Raw genomic sequence first — 22,537 nt, 5'->3', positions numbered from 1 at the left:
ATTAGAAATAGAGAAGACCCAATTTAATCAAAAAGGACAATACGTATTGCCAAATATGGAAACGGGATTAGAGCCATGAATATGGAGGAAACATTGCCTTTACATGAATTATCATTGATATTGTCATATTTATAAATTCAACTGGTTTTTTTTTCGTACAGTCCAATGTCGGCTTATTTGAATCGAATCGACACACATAGTACTTAGAGCTGTCGACAGGTTGGTATACAAATCGTCTCAATAAAAGTTGTGAATACCTTCACCATGTTCAACAGGCACAATCAAAATCTGTCATTAACACTTAAGTTTTAAAATAACAAAAAAATACTGAGATTTAACATAACACAAATAATGTAGAAATTCCCGCCTTGAGATAAAGGCAATAGTAGTATACCACTGCTCAATAGTACTAAATCGATTAAGTGAAAACAAATCTGGGTCACAAAACAAAACCAAGGGAAACACATCAACTATAAGAGGAAAACAACAGAACGACAGAAACACTGAACAGGCACAATAGAAAGTGCTTGAATGATATAAGTTTTACCACGAGTACACTGTCAGAATAACTTTAACTGTATAAAACATGTTACTGTAGGTGATAAGTTTGGGGTAGTTATTAGGCCCTTTTGTGTTACAAATGTCTAGACATTATTGATTTAAACAGTTAACTTAGAGAATTAACCCTGAACATAATAGTCATTCATATCGGCCAAGGTATTTGTAATTTATTTCCTTAAGAAAGAAATTATAGATGTTATTTATCCTTCGGAGCACCTGCGACAACCAACGGAATTTGAAGGTGTCCGTGTTACTCGATCTTAGGTTTTCTAAGTAGTGTTTTGTAGAATTTTCATTAGTTAACCTATTTTGATTTAAAGAGCTTTTAAAAGACCGAATTATAAATTTTTAAGGCATGTTCAGTTTTCGACTTATTTCTTGCAGTAAATGTATTACTTATCAGAACATTTGCTTGTTATCAATAAAGTATTATAGATACAATGGATAAGCGTCGATTCATGAAAAATCCCCAATGAGCCCCAATGGCAAATGTTTTGTTTTTCATGAATCAACGCTTATCCATTTTGTCTGTAACTTAAAAGTAAGTTCTTGTTGCTCAGTCTTCAATTTTCTATGTTTTGTTTTGTGTACTATTATTTGTCTGTTTGTCTTTTGTTTTTTAGCCATGGGGTTGTCAGTTTATGTTCGACTTATTAATTTGAATGTCCTTTTGGTATCTTTCCCCTCTCTTTTAAAAAATTGTGATGGTGTTTTTTCACAACGAAATACTTTTCTTAAGTAGAAGGTATTGCAAGTGAGTTTAAATAACCCTGTTATCATTTTCAACGATGAATTGATAAATAAAGCTCACAATTAATTGGTTAGATAAATACAAATATAACATAATACGTCTGTCTTTGAATTATTATGCATCTCAATATTATCCGTAATTTACAAAATAAGACATGTTCAAACTTATTTCTAAGTATATATAATAAGAATGTTAGCGAAATTTCTAGCAAGAAACCTTATTAAAGGCACATCATGATTTACTCGCATGGGGATTTGCGAGAAAAAAACACATTTGTAATGATAGTAAAACGGATGAAATCATACTACATTTATAAAACAAAAATGGACAAATTAAATGTAATACTTTTCTTTTCATATACCTGAAATAGCAATAATAATCTTATAATAAACGGGAAAACCCGCTTTTATTACAAATAAATCCACAGTAACATAAAAAATAAGAAAAACGGAAAAACTAACAAAAAGGGATGACAAAGAGAAAACTAGGATTCGAACCTTAACCGACAAGTCTTTACCTCTAACTTATTGATATTAACCGCGCGGCTACCAATTTTTATTATACGATTTTCTTTTATGAACATATAAAGTTAAAAGCCCTCTGTGCCCGTTGTACCGATATGTACCATATGTTCATTTATATATATAAAATAGATATTTAAATTGCAACCCATTTGTAGCCGAGAGGTTGCTACAATGTGTTGATATTAGTCACAAATAAAGGGATGTCATTGAGGTAGTGTATATGTACCAGAATTAAAGTTACATATAGCACTCCGTAACAGTACGCGTTACATCACAAAAAAGACATTCTTTAGATTCGCAAGGAAGCAATTCAAACTTGTAAAGTCACTGGCTGCAACTGAATTTTAATCGCTTTATCAATACCACCGATATGGTTAATAATTGTTTTCTGTGTAGCTGCACGTAATAAGTAAACTAACAATAGCCATAAAATGGTGTTAGTTGTTTTATACTTCGGACATTATTCCTTGGTGTTAAAGCAGCCGAAAGGGAATTATCTAAAGAGTTACACCTTAACAACTCGCAGGGAAAATAAAAAAGAACAATGTGTCGAAGGTAGATAATCTACGCAAAGGCAAAAGAAATATATCCGAGGACATCACCAACAACTACACAGACTGATGTGGAAGGGTTATCAGTTCATCCGTATTGAAATAATGCTTAAATATGATTAGGATTTTTCGGCAACAAGGCTTCACATCATTGTATGATGACTCTTGTCTTACCTTTAGACCTTAACCAAAATCGCCAAACATCCAGACTAATGGCTAAACATAAAGGAAGACAGTATGATAATGTTTGAAAAGATTTAGAAATTAGTTTAAATGGTAAAGACCTACACCGATTAAACATAGACAGACAAGACACATAACAATAAAGTATTGAGAAATACAACACTGAACTCAAAAGCAACAGAAACTTAATGTAGAATCTAAAATTAGACTCAAGTAATCCAGAATGGGAAACAGCCAAGGCTTCATGTTGGAGACCGTACTTTGACCTATAATGGTTTACTTTTATAAATTTTGACTCGGATGGAGAGTTGTCTCATTGGCACTCATACCACATCTTCTTATATCTATTTGATCCACTTTTGTCATTGGAAAGAACATGTATGTTGATAAGTGGCATTTGGTGAGGTCACACACGAGGAAACAGAAACACATTGTATATATGAGAAATAGAAATTTTCCGTTGTCATCTATTTATTCGATTGAGAATATTTTTGAACGAATTAATGAATATAAGAACAAAATAATATTATCAGGTTTTCTGGGGTGTAGCTAAGGTCCAAATATAGTTAACAAGCCTGACCTTATACGCTATAGTTTGTTGTATCGATTTGCATACATGAATCTGAAACGTCATATTCTGAATAAGCTTTCAATTTTGAAAAAGAATGATCGTACGTATTATCCATATCTACTCTAGTAGAACTTGTAGCAGTGTCATAGGTGGGATCATTACAGTTTCGAACTCCTGCATTGCTATCGTAGGTATTTTCACCAGCTTTTGGTTTTCGTTCACCAAAGTTATGTAAATGATCATACTCTCCATTTGAACTCTCTGTATAAGTATCCTCCGTACGTTTTCCCTTCTGCACATGTGTATATAAATCGTTTGTTTTGTTGTTTTTCTCAGGAACTTGATTTACCAAACCATAACTTTCATGGACTTGCTGTTGCGTCTGTACTCCAAGATTGGTTTTGTCATCACGCACTGATTTCGTAAAAACTATTGTTGCCATATTCGCTGAATTATTACTTTTAAAAATTCCAATTAGTCTACAAAACAATATTTAATCCGTGTAATTTGAAACACAACAAACATTCAAACAAAGAGCGTGACATAGAACATTTTTTAACTTATCTTACTTGCATATGTTTTCAATTTAAGATTTCTATTAGCAATTATAGATTGCCAGACCGAACAAAATCGAATATGTACCAACTATGTCAATTTAAGGATATCAATTGCTTCCCTTCATGATCTAAGAATCTTTCTCGTATATATACATTTGTTTAATTTTTAAGTAAAAAATATGAGGATAAGCCCCTTTTTACCTCAGGTGAACCCTCAAAGTGTCAGGTGCATATCAGTTAGATACTAAGTCATAGAAATTATTAAACTTCTGTTTATTTCATTGCATAGATTTGTATCAGAAATTGCTTTCACTTTGAGGTTAACCTTGTATCTATTTGTATTTATATCGTATAGATTTTACCTCACTTTGCACAGAATAACAGTAACACCTATCAGTAAAACAATGACAACTCCGACAGATCCACCTACAATGGCCCCTGGATCAAAAATAGTAAAAAAAAAGTACAGAAACACATAATTCTGATTTAATTGCGAAATACACTTTTTATTTCAATGCTACATTTAAGGAACTATTTGGAAATGGTAAATGCAAATTATTATTTAATAAAAATCGTCTGTTAGCATGAAAGAGAACTACAGAAAAAAACAAATTGTGAAAGAGAATATATATTTCAGATCAAACAGAGCCTTTGTTTATGAATCATATTAGAGTTACAACAAATATTTGGTAGCCTTTTTAAATGTAATAATGGGCAAATCGAGAATTATTGGAAGTTTGAAACATTCATACATCTTTAAAGAACTGAAGAAAAAAAAAACAAAAAAAGGAGTCAGGCCAAACTTTAAATCAAAGCTTTAATTCAAAAATGAATTAGACAACTTAAAACTACAAATTTTATTTAAATGGTTCTATTTTTTACCCCTACATAACAAAACTGCAATGCAGAGAAATAACATTTAGGCGGAGAATTCGATAAAAATCCACTGAAAAAACAGATAAAATTACAATTAAAAATCAATTGTTTTTTTGTAATTTTGAGGTCTTTCTGCATTTTCATAACTTATTTTTTGGGGTCGTTGGTTTTGTTAGATGTACAAAACAACCAAACAACTTACTTTAGATGCATATCAATTGGTTGGTTGGTTTGTTTTGATAGTTAATAGGTGTGTATGTGTCTTGGTGTCTTGTTCGAATGAAGGGTTGATTTATTGATCAAAATTTTGCATACTGGCATATTATCAGGTTTCACAAGTTTCACATTCAATAATCGATGATTGGTTTTGTTAATAGAATTGATTGATTGCGTTATCGATTGATTGATTGATTAATTATTGATTCTTTCATTTATTAGTTGAATTATTTCTTTGATGCTACCTTGCTGGATTGAATGTATGTAAGACGTCAAATTGCACATATTTAACACATATTGTACCTAAAGAAACAGATTAACACATCCCCTCCCTTCTCACCAAACTAGACACGCAGTAGTGGGGGCAGTTTTTTTTTACTTAATGCATAGAATATGATATCTAGGAACAAGCGAAGAAGAAAGAGGGAGGGCTTATGTCTCGTTTCTGCTCCTTGCAACAAGTTTATCTTGTATTTAAAATAATGTTGTGTCTTGCTTGAAACGTGCAAGGCTTGAAACACCCTACCCTATAATAGCATCATTGAATCCTCCTTTACAAGTTTTCCTTTTTTGTCTATGAAACCAAGGAATTTATGTTTTATTGATTTGTTGTGTATGCAGTTGGTTTAATTTGGTCCTTTATTTTGCTCTAATTACTTTACTTGAACTTGATTTTGTTTAATTATATTTCAGGGCTTGCGCAATTCTCGTCACAAGGTTTAACTATACTGGCGAACACTTAGTTTATTTATTCCTTTCCAAGTTAGGACTTTGAACAGACCACATGTGTATCGACAGACTAACGCGCTAACTATTGATTTTTTTTAATTTCAGTTAATTGACGTTTGATCAAAGAATACGAGCAATGTTTAATAGATATTTAATCTGGTGGAATTAAACAACACTTTTATCGATTATTTTTTTTAAAATGTATATATTTCAATAGGTGTTACGGTAGCATATGGATCGAACTTTTTTCCAGTTACGACAAGTCGCGACTTACAATTTGGTAACTTTTTCGTCGATTTCTATAACTGTCAAAATTTAAACATGGCCTTGAGCTCTGACCTGGATCATTTTTTATATAGGGATCAATGATTTTAAATCAAAAGACCCTAGGTCTCGTTAACTGTCTTTGAATGAGTAGTATCAACACATCAATTATGCCGAGCACAAAAACGGAATTTTTATAACATGTTGCCAAATCTCCTTAGTTCGAATTTAGTAGATCATGTTGAGGAAGTAACTAGTATTTTAGGGAAACATGATATACAATATCTTTTACAGTTCCTGAGAAGTTGCGATGACAAGAAAATTGTACACGGGGATATATCTTTCAAGTTGAAAAGTGAGTTTGAAAAGCACAATAACTTAAAGATTGCCAATTCGACAACTCAGTAATTGCCAAACTATATGTTCATGTTCTGTCTTTAACAATGAGGCGAAATGAAATCAGGATAACTGGACGAATAAGCAGTAAATATCAATGTTTGACATAACACAACAAATTATCACTTTAGAATGCTATTGATATTTATTTAAAGTCTTTACATCTTCTATCAATTTAGAAATTGCAAAATCATATGTGAAGATCTAAATTATAATTCGTTAAACAGACAGTTTCAGGAAGTCGACAGATTCGTTTGAATGAATGATAACAATCTCCATTGACAAGCAAGAAACAACTATTTAAAAATGTGTTAAACGGGGAAGGGCGCCTAAATATGCAAATAGAGAAAACATATAACAAGACATTTACCGTAATTTGCATCTGTTGCTACTTCCATGTGGTATGTGTTTTCAACTGTAGAGGTATCTAAAGGAAATAAAGAATGTATAAACTTACTTGACAATACACTTTATATATAGGTTATCTGACGTATCTATCCTCTCATTACAAAAATGAAAATAAAATAATAGCACAAAAAATGTTAAAAGTAAGTGGAAATAATAAGATAAAACACAAAAACACATCATTTCTTTATTCTGTAATGAAAATAGAAAAACAAAAATCAAAGGATATGGGGTATACAACCATGACACAAAATCAATACATGCACAGTAATAAATACACAAAGAGGAGAAGCACAGCGCTGTAATTTCTGTTCTTCATCTCATAATCACAGTGAAGCTTTCTACACGGAGCAAAAACATCTCACATCACGGCAAGTTTATCTACAAATGAATAAAATTCCTCTCTAGATTGTTTTAACCTTTTTATCAAAGATCTAGACTTATTTGAGTTCTGCTATTTTAAAATCCAACATGGCAACGACACCAGTTCTACATTCTATACGAATATGCATTTCTTTTAAAACTATTGCTTCAGACATATATATTTAAAAATTAAAAAACAGATCGAAGATTAATGTTAGTTTGTACTTATTTTTCCATAGCTTTGAAATGCTGTTCAAATACACATCCCTGGCCATGGCTTTGTGTCATCAATGCTCTTCATCTTTAAGCCTGGCATCAAAGACTACGTTCCTTCGTCTAATCTCTGTGCCTGATAGCACTGATATTAACTGATAGCACAAGACCTATTTCTGACTTGAACGCAGTTTGACTGTTATTATATTTAATTTGTCTTATCCTCAATAAAATCCCATTAACTGTCCGCTTATCAACAAATTTACAGAGAAACCTTCATGTCTTAAAATCTCAATCCGCTCAAGTATGGTAAATTAGTTGTCTCGGTAATATGTGTCCGTTTTGGTGAAATTATTTCAAGAACACCAAGCACATTAATTTATGCGGTTTTCGTTATCCGAGTTTTCAAATATTTGAGCGTTTTTCAAATGGAGTATTGACTCTATACCTCCTCCAAACCCAGAAATGGATATTACTTTTGCCTCTTAAGGTTTTACCTCTAGTGGCCTCGCTACACCCTCAACCTAAACGAGCGCTGAACCCCTTCATCGAAAAGTATGTGTGCGTCCATACTCGCTTGAGCTTTCGAAGACATTGTGGCTTTTGAGATTTGAGTAGAACTTATGAATCTGTAGAACAGTCATTACTGATGCGGTTTTAGCTACACTTTGCTGATCTGATGAGGTAGATTTGTTATCATAAGAATCATAATTCGAAGTACCCGAATACGAAAACTGATTCTTACTTACGGGACAAATACTGGTATGGCGTTTTTGTCCGCACTGTTTATACGCCCAATACTCGGTGGTTGCTAAGACAATTAAAACACGATTTATTTCTTCTGCTTAAGAATTTCAAGGCGGGTTGTTTGATCAATTACTTTTGTGCATGTATGTTTGTTTAGAATAATAAGTATAAGTAATGCACAATACGATTCCTGACTCTGACCTATTGATCCTAGTCCTCAATGAGCATTTCTGACTTGTCATAAAATCTGCGGCATGAATGTACTGTGTTGTCCTCATGCACCTGTGTATGTTTTTCTCTATTTTTTCCCAAATCGCTGACCATTTGATGCATCTATAGCTTTACTGTATTTCAAATGTGTATGTGCAAATCCCGAAACGTAGTCAAAGCCTCGTTTTTAAGCAGTGATTTGAAGTAGTTGGACGTCTGTTTTTTTAGGTATTGCTATGAATAGCTGTGTTGTACGATTCCAATAATTGCCAGTTAATAACATGCAACAGTAGTATACCTCTGTTCAAAAGCGTAAATGTTGCCTTCTAATTTCGAAAGTTATAACTTGGGCAACTTGTGAAGATATTAAATGCTGTTATACGAGCGTACATATGCTGCGGATTAAATGATGCTGTTTGGTTTTTATTGAATAAAAACTCTCCACTTAAGGGTTAAATTAACTGTTTGTTAATGGGAGTAAAACGCAAGTACGTATGGTTTTGTTTTTGTTTAGACATTTTTGTCGGCTGATAAATACCTTTTCCAAAATAGCCAAAATCATCTCTGTCAATTTGTCGTGAGATTGCACATTTTTAGTTCTCAGCAAAAAGCTTTGTTAGAGCACAACTGTGTCTCGAACGTGTTTCTTTAAATTTTGTAGACATTTTCCAGCAGTCACGACATCATTATATTGTAAAGAAAACGAAACAAAAGTTGTATTACGGTAGTCACATTGAGGTAATGAGTAACTCCTAACTATCCCTATCAACGTCCACATAACGTCTCCTTAAAGTTCGTGTGTTTCTCAACAGCACCTGTCGTGTTGATCATTTTAGTACAATCCCTGAGATAAGTCTAATTCGGTAGGTTACATTTGGGGAACGACGATTGGAACATATCTGTATATATGTAATGTGAATTTTTGATTTTTTAGGTTGTGTATTATGGACGTTTTATCTGGTTCTTTTAATATGCCTCAGCAAATAGAAAAAGGCATCTGCATATAACAAAAAAAAAAGAATCATCAAGTAAATTTATATAGAAGGATATAACAACATATTTACCATTTTTGCAAACAAACCATTCTAGTTTTATAGAGCATTTCTGCCAATGTATATCTAACATCTTTTCCCCTTTATTATCAGAAATGTTTGCAGATTGGCAAAATTTAGGTACAGATGTCGTGTCAACTACAATGAAAAAATACATTTCATTTATACATATCATTTTAAGTTAAAAGGAGAATGGTGATGTGCAAGCAAGACAAATATATATTCCTTGAAAATATGTACACAAAAAAACACACAATTAATTTTTAACCAATCTAATATCATGATATACTTGTAGCATACATTTTAACATTTGATTTAATAACTTGTTAGTTAATGAGAAAGCAGTTCACAGGAACATATATCATCCTATTTAGACAAATATTCTGCGTATTTTGCAAAAAAGTATCAAATACCAATTATCAAGTCTGTATAATGACTGGTCTTGCCGCCAACCGAACCCGGAAAAGCGCCAAGGCGGCCATTACAATATATCTAGACTACTAACTACTTATGAGATAAACTTAAGAAGGTACACATCCAGTAAGGTTAAAAATTAGATTATAATAATGGAAGGCAAAGACATATGCAACAACAAAAACAATTTGATGTAAGACGTAAACGTAGAACAAGCAAACCACATCAAGTTAGCTGATTTGTTGTTTTGCCAACAAAAGGCAGGATATTTGTCCAAAGTCTCCAATGGACAAAGCAGATCACGAAATTATTCGGTTATTGTCACAAATACTTAAAAATGAGAAATCCCGTGGGAATATAGTTATTTGTTTTGGCGCCATGTCATGTAAATAGCAGTCACTTTACGACGATCTTAATCAGATGACTGCATTATCATACATTTCAGTTTAGATTGGACATATATACCTAATGTTCGTTCCACTTCTATTTCTTCTCTGAACACATTTGTCCAAGCAGGTGAGGTTAGATTTTCTGCAAATTGTTGACAGGCATTAGAATGCAATAATAGCTTGTCCTTAGTCCAACAGTTTTCAAAAGTTTTATTCTGTTGGAGACCCCAGAATTTCGAAGTTGACTGCATTCCATCTTCTGAATTCAAATAATGTAAAAATTGGAATTTTATTTAAGAATGAATATACAAGTTCACAAACAGAAATATTCGAATTAGGTTCAGTAAAAAAGTCATCTATATTAATATAACATTTAAAAAAACTCAAGTACTAAAATTATTTGTTCTATATATAGTCCATCTATATGATAGTAATTCAATATTCTTAATTTATATTATTTAAGTCTAAAAACCGGTTAAAACACCGAATAATAAATTTGACCTTAACCATATACCATATCTTTCCTTTGTGTTACCTTTTGGAATCTATTATGTTAGCCTTCCATACATTAGTATATATCTTCGAGGTTATACTCGACATGTTAGTTACAAAAACACTTTGTTCGTGCAATAATCATGTCATTGAATACATCTTTTTCTTCAAAATTTTTTTTTTTTCTTTACGAAACAATGTTTTTAACAAACACTTAGCAAAGAATGCGTCTAAAATGTGTGTTCAACACTTTAAATAATTATGTAGCAACCTTAATATGCATGTTGAGTATAACATTTTTAAATTTCGACCGGGAAACGTTGATGTAGGAAACAATTGTGATCTTATTGACAAATCCGAACTGATCAAATGCAATAAAAGTGCACGATGTGGACTTCCATGGAAACGGAGTTTTTTTTTTTAGTTTCTATCATGATGAGCTTCTTCTTCAAACTATGATGTAGCTGTGACCTTTTCATTGCAATGCAAGTATCTTAGTAATCAGTTTTTGAATATCATCTCTTTTGTGTCATTCAAACGATGAAATTGACAATTCGAATACTGTTCACATCAATACAAACATACAAAGAACAGTCAAAACTATTTATTAGGTTCTTGGAACTTTAGTTATATCAGAAACAGAACACCAAGTATGTCAGAGACAATGTCATTATATACTATCAACTATTGAAATGTTAAACTGAACATTTATGATACATACGTCTTTGTCACGACACTTGTTTGAAAAGAATTCAAATTATGTACTAGTAATATCATTGATAACCTTAAAACGTAAAATCAGTAATATTGATACAATGATGGTAATAAATTGATATTGAATACTGTTATTTGAGTACACAGAATTCCTTAGTAATCGTAAGATATGAGAGGGATACACATAAAACTTACCACATACACCTTTAATCGAGTTATCGCCTTTACAGCTGGTTGCTTTTACATGTACAACATTGGGAGGAGTGCATGTCAATGTCGTACAAAGTCCATTATTGGTTCCAGATCTTATTGTTGTACCATTATAAACTAAATAGAAATATTGAAATACACAGTATTACACGTTAAATAAAACATTTTAACTTTACGGAAGAATCATACAGAATTATTTAGGATAATACAATGATGTATGATGCAAGCATTTTTACTTTTTAACATAAGCAAACACCGTTGTCATCTTTGTTTTTGATTTCGCAAAGCAATACAGTAATCAATTTATTCAGAGTGATTGAGATGATTGAAGATCTAGACGGACATTGAGTTGAAATCAAAAAGACGACATATGATACTCAGTATTACAGAAGAAACAAATACTAACTTCCCAGAATACTTTTTCTTACACGTGTGTAAGATTCAATTTTGAAGAATACTGACGGCCTTGAAAACAGGATCCATATGATGGTTGAATGATAACTTACTAGATGTAAACACTGGTTTTGTTTATTTTACTTTTGAAAAATAAGCCAGCAGTAAAGGTTACTTACCCTGATATACTAATGCTGCTTTAGTAGGTTTTTGTAGGCACGAAGAAAGGTTTGTAGCATTGGTGAATTGTACGTCGTTGTTGTTTAAGCAGGAACATGCACTGTCTTCTTTCTAAGAGGTAAATCAAAAATGTGAATTTACATTCAATAACGCAGAATGATTTACATTCTTATATCTGCATGAGTAAAGCTTGTATCTATAAGCCATGAGAAAATTATTGAAGACAGTCTGCTTCTTTGCCTAGCTCCCGATTGATAACATTCAGACTATTAAAAATACCAAAATTATTTAACCACAGTTAAGAATAATCTTTTCAAATTGTCTCCTTTTGCGTGATTGATTTAACCTTGAGACTGTTTTGATTGAAACGTCACAGATAAGCTTAAGTCAAGCACGAATTGAATACTCAAGGATAAGTCTGGTATATACATGTATGATGACTTTTAACACCCATTAGATTAATGCAATTGCTTCTGAACGTTTACGTGGTAACACAAATATCACTGATTTCTGTAAATATACTGTTCATCGAATGACAAAATTGAAATCAAATAACAACAACAAATAATTGTATGCCTTGTGTCCTTTTCATTTCATTTGTGGTGTCATGTTTTTGACATATGGTTTTGAAGTCCCTAAGGACCGGTGGTTGCTATTTTTTTTGTAATACATTTTGCTGACAAAAAATCTGAGCTTGCAATTACTCCCAAACAATTAGTCGCTTGATTTCGCTCCCATAATCGCCTTATACATATTTTCAAAACACAATTTACTTAATTAATTATATTAAATGATGAACAGATAATTTTACCAGATGATACAAACATATTGATTTATGATATTTACATTATAACTGAAATATCCATTTGTTGAACATTCTCGTTGACACAATCCGACTGATGTCACGATTTTTTTAGTACTTGGGTCCTTGGTCAACGGAAAACAACCTAAAATATTAATGGTAAAAGTTCCCTTGTTATTTGACTAATTTGTTTGTCGTAATCCATTTCAAATTTTATAATAAAAATCATCACATACATTTGGTTGCAGAGTTTGAATGTACTTTATATCGGGTGATTAATACACTTAATACTTACAATGTATGTGTCAGATTATAAGTACGTATATAATGTATTCATAACAATATGTGCGTACCACAAATGAGTACATAATGTGCACCCCTACTGACTGAATTTATTTGTACTCAAATGCCTTCCCCAAGACTAAACAGCAAATTTTCAAGTTCTTCAACTTCATTTTTGGATGTATTGATGATGTCCTGTTACTCAATAACCCATATTTCATAGAGTAATTGCATCTAGGATATAGTAACAAATTTGACATTCATTATATCAATTAAATTAAAAGCTTATTTGTTGATCTTTTTCTTGATATTGACACTAATGGAGGACTTTACACTAGGATATATCATGTAGACGTGATGATATCAGTTTCCCCATTGTCAATTTCCTATTTCTCAAAAGTATCAAAAGTCTGATCTATCGTATACCGTTTATCATGTCATTTATTATATAACATGTGTCATCATATTGAATCAAAGAAAAGTTGAAATTAATAACACAAAAATTAGTCAATGGATACTAAGAATTCAACTTTATAATTTACTTATATAGGACAATGGAGATTAAAAATTACACCATTGTAATCCCTTTTATTTTCCACAAAATAATAATTCCAATACTTAATAAGTTCCGGATATCATCCGACACCGATACCAATATTATGTGTCACATGTAGTTTCCGGTTTTAGTATAGTAAGAGAACTAGGATGGGTTTAAATGGAAAGATTTTGAAGGCAGAGAAAAATGTGGACATTATAATCAGCCCGACTTTATCATAAGACAATACGAATACTAAACATGGACCTGCAGGTGTATTCTAGTTGAATGTAGTATTCATTCTTTGAAAATACATGACGAATAAAAGTAGTCCTGAATGATTATATATGAAAATAAGAAGATGTGATATGATTGCCAACTATCCACAAGAGACCAAATGACACAGAAATTAACAACTATAGATCACCGTACTGCTGTCGACAATGAGCAAAGCACATACAGCATAAATAGCCATAAAATGCCTCGAAATGACATATGTAAAACAATTGAAACGACAAAACTAACGGCCCAATTTATGCACAAAATAATGAACGAAAAACAAACATGCTACACAGCAACAAAGGACAACCACCGAATCACAGCTTCCTGACTTAGAACAGCCACATACACAATATGGCGGGGTTAAACTCGTTTGAAGGCGCCAACCCTCCAATTAACCCCGGACAGTCGTGTACCAGTACAACATAAGAACAAACTATAAAAATAAGTTGAAAAATGCTTAATTTATCAGATGGATACAAATATAAATACATCTAAGAAAAACACAGAGTGGACGTGGACGGGTACAGCCACACAACATAAAGACACTAAGAACAGATCCGAGGGTAATCGCAGTTACTAACAGCTAGTTGAAAGCCAATAAAATTAAAGGAAAGAAAGCATGCATCTCAGACTATATAAATATTTTTAAGAGTTCATCAACATTCTGTGTTGAGGAATGTTTATTTTCAGGTATAAAGAAATCATTAAAACCACACTTCGTCTACACAGAAAACAGCATTGTTTTTGTAAATGGTGAGTATCATCATCAATGTCTGTTGATGAATGCATGTACGCTGAAAAGGTTCTGTTAAACTCCCTTATTGTTATTCATGTTAAAAGTGTCATTGGGTGATAATTGTTTAATTGTTTTGACGGCTGACTATGGATGAGTGGCATATTTCGCTTAAGGACAATAAAATTGACTTGAATATGTTGTAGTATCGTGTCGTGTGGAAATGAGGTTAGAAGTTGGGAGTTATTTACCATATTAATTATGAAATGATATTGGTTATGAAGCCAGCGTAACATATTACGTCCATACACAAGGAATTCAAAATTGTTTTTTTTTATTATCAGCATTTTAGATAAATTGTGACACTATCAAACGATTATGACAATTAAGTTTTAAAACGGTAATGTGAATATGTTTTTAAAATAGCGAATTTTTAAATTTTAGAATAGTTTTTAATATTACGAATGAGTTGATATCAGTAGGAGATGGAATTCGTTTAACGTTTAGAAAAAGTAATGCGATTTGATTGCCAATGAAAAACCTAACAACTACATCAATACAAAGGACATAAAATACAGTACCAAAGCAGCAGCTGAAAGCTACTTTGAAGTCAAATACAATTTATCAATACATGTTAGTAAACCCCTAACGAAATAATCGTTCATTACATATCCAACATTTTTTTTAATGTAAAAACGACCGACATAACACAAAAAAAGCATACCCTTCTGCAATGCTACATAGAAGTAAAATGAATGCTGGCCAAATTGGTAAATTATGTTTTAATATAGCAAAATCAAAATACATGTTAATACTAAAAATAAAAAGAAAAGAAAAAATTAGATCGTTATCCATTAATTAACTGATAACGAAAAATATCATTGATTAATTTAGATAATCCTCAACTGTCTTCCGGATACCACTGGATAATAAAACTATTCTTCATATGTTTCATCAAAACAATTTAAGTAGACTATTGTCATTTTGATTCGTCAAAAGTATCAACACGAATATACATATAAAGCAGTCCAAACAGCAAATATATCAGGCTTACCATGTCTTAATACTTTGAATTTGTAATTAAAAAAGTCATTACGGTAGCTTACCCAGAGTTTCTATCCAACGAGTAAACTGTATAAATTTACCAAGCCCTGTCCAAAATTCATGGCCATGCAATTGTGACATCCTCGTCAAAACTAAAGGATCATTTTCTAGACCAGATGCGCCACACTTATCATTTGCATCTATCGCTGTTACTCCATCTGGATATCTTTGCAGCTCAAGTGCATAACATACTTTTTTACGAAATTGAATGATAAAGTTCAAATTAAAACATGTTTAAATAACTTATGGTATAGAACCACTAATTCAGGCCCGGTCGGAAAGAACATACAAGAAAGTAGTACATATTCTAAACAAATTAGTTCCTACGCATAGCTGTATCTTTGTCAATAGGTGAAATATTTGGATAGTTGTGGTATTAGATGATCGCTTGTGGACTTGGGATCGCTGTAGAACCCTTGTTGAAAGTTTCTTTTGAATAACAAAGAAGTATATGAAATTATAATAGGAGGGCACATTTGCCTTGTTGTTCAGATCAGAAGTACCGGTTTTTGTACTATCAAACTTCCTGGAACCAGTACGCTCTAATATGCAATTAAAGGTATGTTGAATTTTTCATCACAAGTCAGGATAAGGTATAGTTTTGACATGACATGACTGCCATTTTATTTGAACTTAAGACAAAGTAGCCATTAATGCATGAAATTGCAGAATTTAACATAGAAATCAATGGGGCTATGAATTAGTGGTTTTATACCTTATAGACTATTATAGTTATATCTTTTAGCACATAAGCCTACAGGAATGTGCACATGAACAAGTACATATCACAAGATGTTTTGTTTGGGTAGGATATACTCGTGTGAAACTATCTTAGAACAGACATAATTATGAAAATATGGAAGTGTAGGTTGTCTTGCTCAAGCTCTTGTTTAAAATATTTGTTCTTAAAATATTGAAAGGCAAGTTTAAAACGAAAAGTAGAAGTGTTACACTTAACCTTCTTACAAAAGAATGACATATGATTCGGGATATACGTTTATAAGAAAGCAACTCAACAATCAACAACAAACATCAATGAGAATTACAAACCACCGTCACAATAAACCATAGGTCAGGAAAAATTAACTTAACCAATTATATACAAGTTAAGTTAAGTAACCATAACCATAACATCAATACCTATACCGTATTTGAAGATTAAGTTTTTCTAAGATAAGTTTTAGCCAAACATGTGTTTTGCAACAAAAAATAATCCCTTAACATGATAATATCACAATTGGAGGAAAAAGCTGTTACTGAAAACAGTATATAATTGCAAAAGGCAATACAAAAGGAAGTTGTCGTGTTCTTGTCATTTAGAAAACTGTAATAAAAACAATAAACGACAAAACTATATAAAATAACAGTTAACAAAAAGCCCATCAGCAATAAGTAAAACAAAAATATGTGGTAGGCTATAAAGGCACCGGTATAACAAAATGTTAAATATTTCAGACGAAAAAAAAAACAATTGCTTGATTTATGCTATAACAATCAAGAAAAACTAGACAGCAATCGACTATAACAACATTGATTTTACCAGGCAAGTACGCAATGTGAAGGATCTTTAAATTTTTGTGAGCCCTCAATCCTTCACCAACACCACCCCAGGAAGTTCAGTATCAGCATAACATATAAACAAAGTGTAAAAATGAATAACTGAATAAAATCGTCAAAGATACCATTATCATTTGGTACGCCAGTCGCGCGGTTTGTTTTCAAAAGGCTCATCAGTAGTGCTCAAATTAAATATTTGAAAGGCTTAATCAAATACAAAGATAAATAGCGTTGAAAACGAACATCCCCAAGAAGTGGTGTCAAATACAACTATGGCAATGTATGCCTATGAGTAGTATACCCTTAGTATTTCGAATAACTCTACATTTAAGTAAACAGTAAACTTAAACAAGACGTATTAATAATATATCTTGTCAGCAGTTCAAAAGCCTTCTAACAAAAACTTCATGCCCTCACTATACTAGTGTTTCAGTCGGTGCACCTTCACGGTGCCAAAATATATGTGTCGACAGTATGTTAGACCATACTAAGTGTTAAGTATGAAGGAATAAATATCAATGTGAGTCAATCTTAATTAAAAAAAACAATCAATTTTTATTCCACTACAGATCCACTACAGATAATATCAAAGACATAAGAACAGTTCAACTTAAAATCATACGAACACAATTTATATATTGCATTTTTATTAACGACCTATAATAACATCACCGTACATATTAGACTGGGATATCCCATTTGTTAAAAGATATAAACATTCACTGTCAAGCGGAAGCTACCCAAAGAAGGACGGTCTAGTCAAGTAATCATAATGCATGCTCTTTGGCTAGGATTAAAGAAAAAAATATAGTTGTTACTCAATGTTAGCGTCAAATTATTCTACTAGCAATAGATAAAATATCTTTGATTCAGTTCACTTACTACATATGCAGGTTATTATTGAGTTATCAAATAATGAAATCTTACTCATATAAAAATTTTCTACCGCCAGATATGACATTACAAGGTTAAAGAGTTTTAAATTTGCCTTTATGGGGAATTCATCTGTAACAAGCCACAACAATTAATTCTTAAATATGAAAAAAAAGTTTTTTTTTTATTGCAAATGATTCACACATAGTTTTCCAAGTGGGTAATATATTTGTTTATATTAACGAAACAACGTAGATAAAACACGTCCTTATAATATCTTGTACAAGATAATGTATTTGTACTAGTTTTTCCGCTAGACGCTTATCTATATTTAAAAAGGACAAAGAAATATAATTGTTCATTTCTAATTTTCAACAAACCTTACCTTTTATATGCATTAGCCAAAGATTAATAAATATCCATGAACTTTTTAATCTCAATATCATTTTTGATTGTCAGTGTATGTGAAAGTTACAACAATCAGGAAGTTAAAAATGTTATCGTTCAAGTTTTTTTTGTAGTTACGTGTGTATTTGTTGTTGGATATTATCTTCAGTAAAAAGTGTTAACACTTCCTGAGATACATGTGATTAGATGACGATTATATTTGTTTACTCGAGCGTTTTTCATCAATATAACTTTAAACTTTTTATTTGTAAGTTTATTATATTTGATTATTAGACGTGCATGACTTTCATAACCAGCAATTTACCTGGTCTATTTATGTAATCGCAGAGATAAAAGGTGCCTTGTCATGTAATTATCCTGAAGGTTTGCTAGACTATTGTGTTCAGTTTAAGTGAAAATATGCCCTTAAACGAAAATATAGGTCTATGTGAAAATAAAAATAGATATAGATAAATGAATAACAGTAGTTTGTTACACAATATATCTAGCACTGATCGTACAAGTGTCTTTTTTTATCTCTGCGATTACATAAATAGACTATTACATGTATAAATGAATTTATAATCTTCAATTAACTGATTCATTTGAGGGAATACAGGTTAAGAAGATACAAAGGTGGCAATCCAAAACCATAAGTCCAAAAAAAATAAACACAAACATGGCAAAACATGAAGTACGAGCAAACATTTGATTTCATTTTGAAGTTTTTCTAGTAAATAGTAAAATGATTCATAGGATATATAAGGTAATCAATATTTCAAAGTACACACTAAGATATAGGAACAAACTTTTTTTTTTATAGTTTTTGTACTCTTATGAACGTTTTATACACAAACACGCTATAGAGATTTGTCGTCAGTTAGTATTAAGATTATGGTTATGCATGAATAAAGATAACCATAACTGAGCTATTATTTAAACACAAATTTATCATATGAATTTGTATTTTATATGTTTTCTATGTTAATAAGAAGGGATTTGGTTTTTTTTGGGGTTTTGCACTTGTGTAGACCCCATATTTTCTTTTAATCTATAATTATTAACGGTTTTATATTTGACAGAATTACTTTTAACAGTATTAAAGAAACAAGTTTTCCGAATTACCATATAGTGTGTACTTTTGTGTCACAATATTGCCTGGTGAATAGTTAAATGCTCTAGTGTGTATCAAAATTAAAAAAAAGAGAAGTCACTGAGAAATAAGTTGCCTGTTTACTTCCTCTTAAACTTATCACGTAAACGTATGTGCGAAACATTGCGTGGTTAATATACCAAACTAACAAGCATTTCGTAACGTTATCGTCGACGATACCAATCAGTGCCTATACATGACAACTTAATGTAAATAGTTTTATTTTGCCTATTGCTTGTTGCCTAGCATTTGGTTTTTTGGACAATAGCTTTCTTCATACTGTTATGACTTGGATTTATTTTATCCAAAAATTCATCATAGATACCAGGCTTAACATTTTGTTCGCCACACGGCCGTTTCGTCTAATAAAGATCCACCAGTGACGCTCGAAGCAAAGAAATTAAAAGGCCAAATAATGTTCAAAATTAAGGAGCAAACTTTTTGAAAGATTTTGCCAAATACAGCATATGTAATTTATTGCAGTGACCGAAAATCCATAGTATTCCGGAAAAAAACTTCAATTGCAAATCTATCACTTTTCTATAAATCTCATCCAATTTTGATTTATATAGCTTGGACATGTATTTATCACATGTACAAAGAATATTAAATAGTAATTACAATGTATTACCTTATTTTGCATACGACTAAAACTAGCATCAACGCAATTGCAACAACCAAACTTAATCTTCCACCTACTAATGCACCTGTAATATAGGTTTAACATTCAGATGACGAGAAAACTTTAAAACAAATAATGATGTTGAAAGAAAAAAAATAAAAGAATCATTTCGTTTATTGTTTGAACATACATCAGACCGTACATGTATTTGGTTTTTTCTTTTTTTTTTTCTTTTTTTGTATTTCTGGTTTTTTTTTTTGGGGTTTTTTTTGTGTGTGTGTTTTTTAGGTTCTTTTTTTGTTGGAATTGTTTTATTTTTTGTCATTTCGGGGTTGTTTATAGTTTTTATGTAGTACAGCTTGATTTTATCATTTATGTTAATAAATAGTATTTGTATATATTTGTTCATGCATTGACTTGTTGACTGACTCTGACAGAGTATACAGTATTACAGTACTTTGATTTTCTATTCACTGGGGTATTTACATCCTTGGTTTTCTTTTTCTTTATTCTGATTGGTTACTCTGTGAACTCCTTTGATATTGAGGCACTCTTTTCAAATTCTACACAGAGATATAGAACACTGACACTTCATTGTGATTTATAGATATTTATTCTTCTTATTCTGGAAACCATTCTGTATATTCAGGTCAGTTATATTCTTTACATTAGCATTTTGATAGCATGTATTTCTATATTTTTATCTTGGTATAAAAGATATGAATGTGTTATGAAAATGTGTATGAAAGTCCACTTTGATTCCCATGCAAGACAGAAAGACTAATACAGTTATTATAGTATTTTTCATATTTGGCTGTTATTAGATTTCAGCAAAGAATATTGTCTTGCCTTGAGTTTAACTATATTATTTACTAGTTTTGACATTAAGACTTATGAAGTCATATTTTTTTTTATATTCAGATTCCAGTATGTGAAGTATAAGAGTATACAGTAACTTTATAGAGGAGCACTGCTCAGCCCTTGTATTATGTTTATTTATTTACGTGTTGTCTATTTGTACTTATGTGTTTTAATTAATGTGTGTCTTTACTGTGTTTGTAATGTGTTATTGTTTAGTTTACGAATATCTCCGAATAGAATAGTGTATCAGAATTGATTACTTTAGATAATGATCGTTGACACAAGGTGTTATTGATATCTGTAGAATTGCATATTGAACAGTTACCGAAAATAGACTTTGGTATAGATGCTTATGATTTGTAGTAAAACATACTTTATTAAATATGGTATATTTCGAACTGAAGTTTACTACTTGGATAATTTATATTTTATTTTATTAATACGGAGATTATAATTAGAGTTATCGTTCTTTGAACGTATGTATTGTGTCTTATTGTGTGTTTTATATGTTACAGGGTGTTTATTTGAGATTACTATAATAAACCAATAGAACCTTACTCAGATGTTATTTACGCCCAACTTGATGAGTCTACAAATGGCGCCCAACGTGATTTTGGTAATGGTAATCGTTTGAGCTAGTGTACCAATACAGACCCCCTCAGTGGTGATACTTGCGCATGTGTCAATTGTGAAACCGGAACATCCTAGATATTGACATCAACAGAAAAACAGTGTGGTTTTTGTGAATGAAGATTACATTTTCAAATATGTTAACCTGATACAGTGATTATACTGTAGCGAAGCTTATTTATATGGTGAGAATATACACTTGGGTAATGAATTGAAGTATTGTCATTAAAATTATATGATTTATTGATGAAATACACGTGTTGAAAAATTTAGAAAACAAATCCAGAAAAATTTATTTTGGTTTTTGTTATTGAACATTGGGTATTGTGTCATTATATTTTGAATTTTTTTTGTGTTTATTCCATTTTGACATAGTCATCTTGCATAAACATTTGAATTTCTGAGATAAGCTAGCTAGCAGTGAACTATTTATGTGTTGATTCTTTGTTTATTTGTGTGTGTTTGTACTTAGTAAATTTTGTGTTGATATTGTACTTCAACTTCACTGGATGTACAGTTTACATTTATGTTGAAATGTACATACATCGCAGTTGATTATTGTGCACATTTACATTAAACCGGTTACATTTATAAGGTTTATTTACTTGATCAAGTGTGTGTATAGAATATTTGGTATAACATTTTTGTGAATTTGAAAGTAGGTCATTAGTATAACCTTGACCTTTATAGATACTTGGTATTGGATACATGTGTACTTGTGTACTATGTAAATATTAGATATTAGTGGGTATATC

The 22,537-nt window shown here is 31.4% G+C and overlaps 2 protein-coding genes across 2 annotated transcripts; both read right to left on the bottom strand.

Moving 5' to 3' along the window:
* Positions 1-3,062: 3,062 nt before the first annotated feature.
* Positions 3,063-10,226, bottom strand: LOC127699938 (uncharacterized). Its single transcript, XM_052203314.1, has 5 exons — positions 10,049-10,226; positions 9,182-9,307; positions 6,550-6,606; positions 4,061-4,136; positions 3,063-3,620 (listed from the first exon to the last, which is right to left on the bottom strand). The coding sequence occupies exons 1-5, from the start codon at positions 10,221-10,223 to the stop codon at positions 3,152-3,154; spliced, it is 903 nt and encodes a 300-aa protein (XP_052059274.1). The 5' UTR covers positions 10,224-10,226; the 3' UTR covers positions 3,063-3,151.
* A 1,011-nt stretch (positions 10,227-11,237) lies between these two features.
* LOC127699930 (uncharacterized) lies at positions 11,238-15,992 on the bottom strand. The gene is made up of 5 exons (XM_052203308.1): positions 15,702-15,992; positions 12,808-12,908; positions 11,961-12,072; positions 11,374-11,505; positions 11,238-11,248 (listed from the first exon to the last, which is right to left on the bottom strand). Exons 1-5 carry the CDS (start codon positions 15,778-15,780, stop codon positions 11,238-11,240), a joined length of 435 nt encoding a protein of 144 aa, XP_052059268.1. The 5' UTR covers positions 15,781-15,992.
* Positions 15,993-22,537: the final 6,545 nt, after the last annotated feature.

The sequence above is a fragment of the Mytilus californianus genome, unplaced genomic scaffold, assembly GCF_021869535.1.
Source record: "Mytilus californianus isolate M0D057914Y unplaced genomic scaffold, xbMytCali1.0.p SCAF_44, whole genome shotgun sequence".
Classification (NCBI taxonomy): Eukaryota; Metazoa; Mollusca; class Bivalvia; order Mytilida; family Mytilidae; genus Mytilus; species Mytilus californianus.
Note: the sequence above shows the minus strand (reverse complement) of the source record. Positions and strands in the feature narration are given on the sequence as shown.

Excerpts from the sequence above, each read along its gene's own strand:
- LOC127699938 (XM_052203314.1), bottom strand. The coding sequence starts at position 10,223 with ATGCAGTCAACTTCGAAATTCTGGGGTCTCCAACAGAATAAAACTTTT. Across the intron at positions 9,308-10,048 it reads AGAAGTGGAACGAACATTAG|TTGACACGACATCTGTACCT; the intron begins GTATATATGTCC and ends TTTTCATTGTAG. Across the intron at positions 3,621-4,060 it reads GTTATTCTGTGCAAAGTGAG|ACTAATTGGAATTTTTAAAA; the intron begins GTAAAATCTATA and ends ATTGTTTTGTAG.
- LOC127699930 (XM_052203308.1), bottom strand. The coding sequence starts at position 15,780 with ATGTCACAATTGCATGGCCATGAATTTTGGACAGGGCTTGGTAAATTT. Across the intron at positions 12,073-12,807 it reads ATGGATATTTCAGTTATAAT|AAAGAAGACAGTGCATGTTC; the intron begins GTAAATATCATA and ends TTTACCTCTTAG. Across the intron at positions 11,506-11,960 it reads AGCAGCATTAGTATATCAGG|TTTATAATGGTACAACAATA; the intron begins GTAAGTAACCTT and ends ATTTCTATTTAG.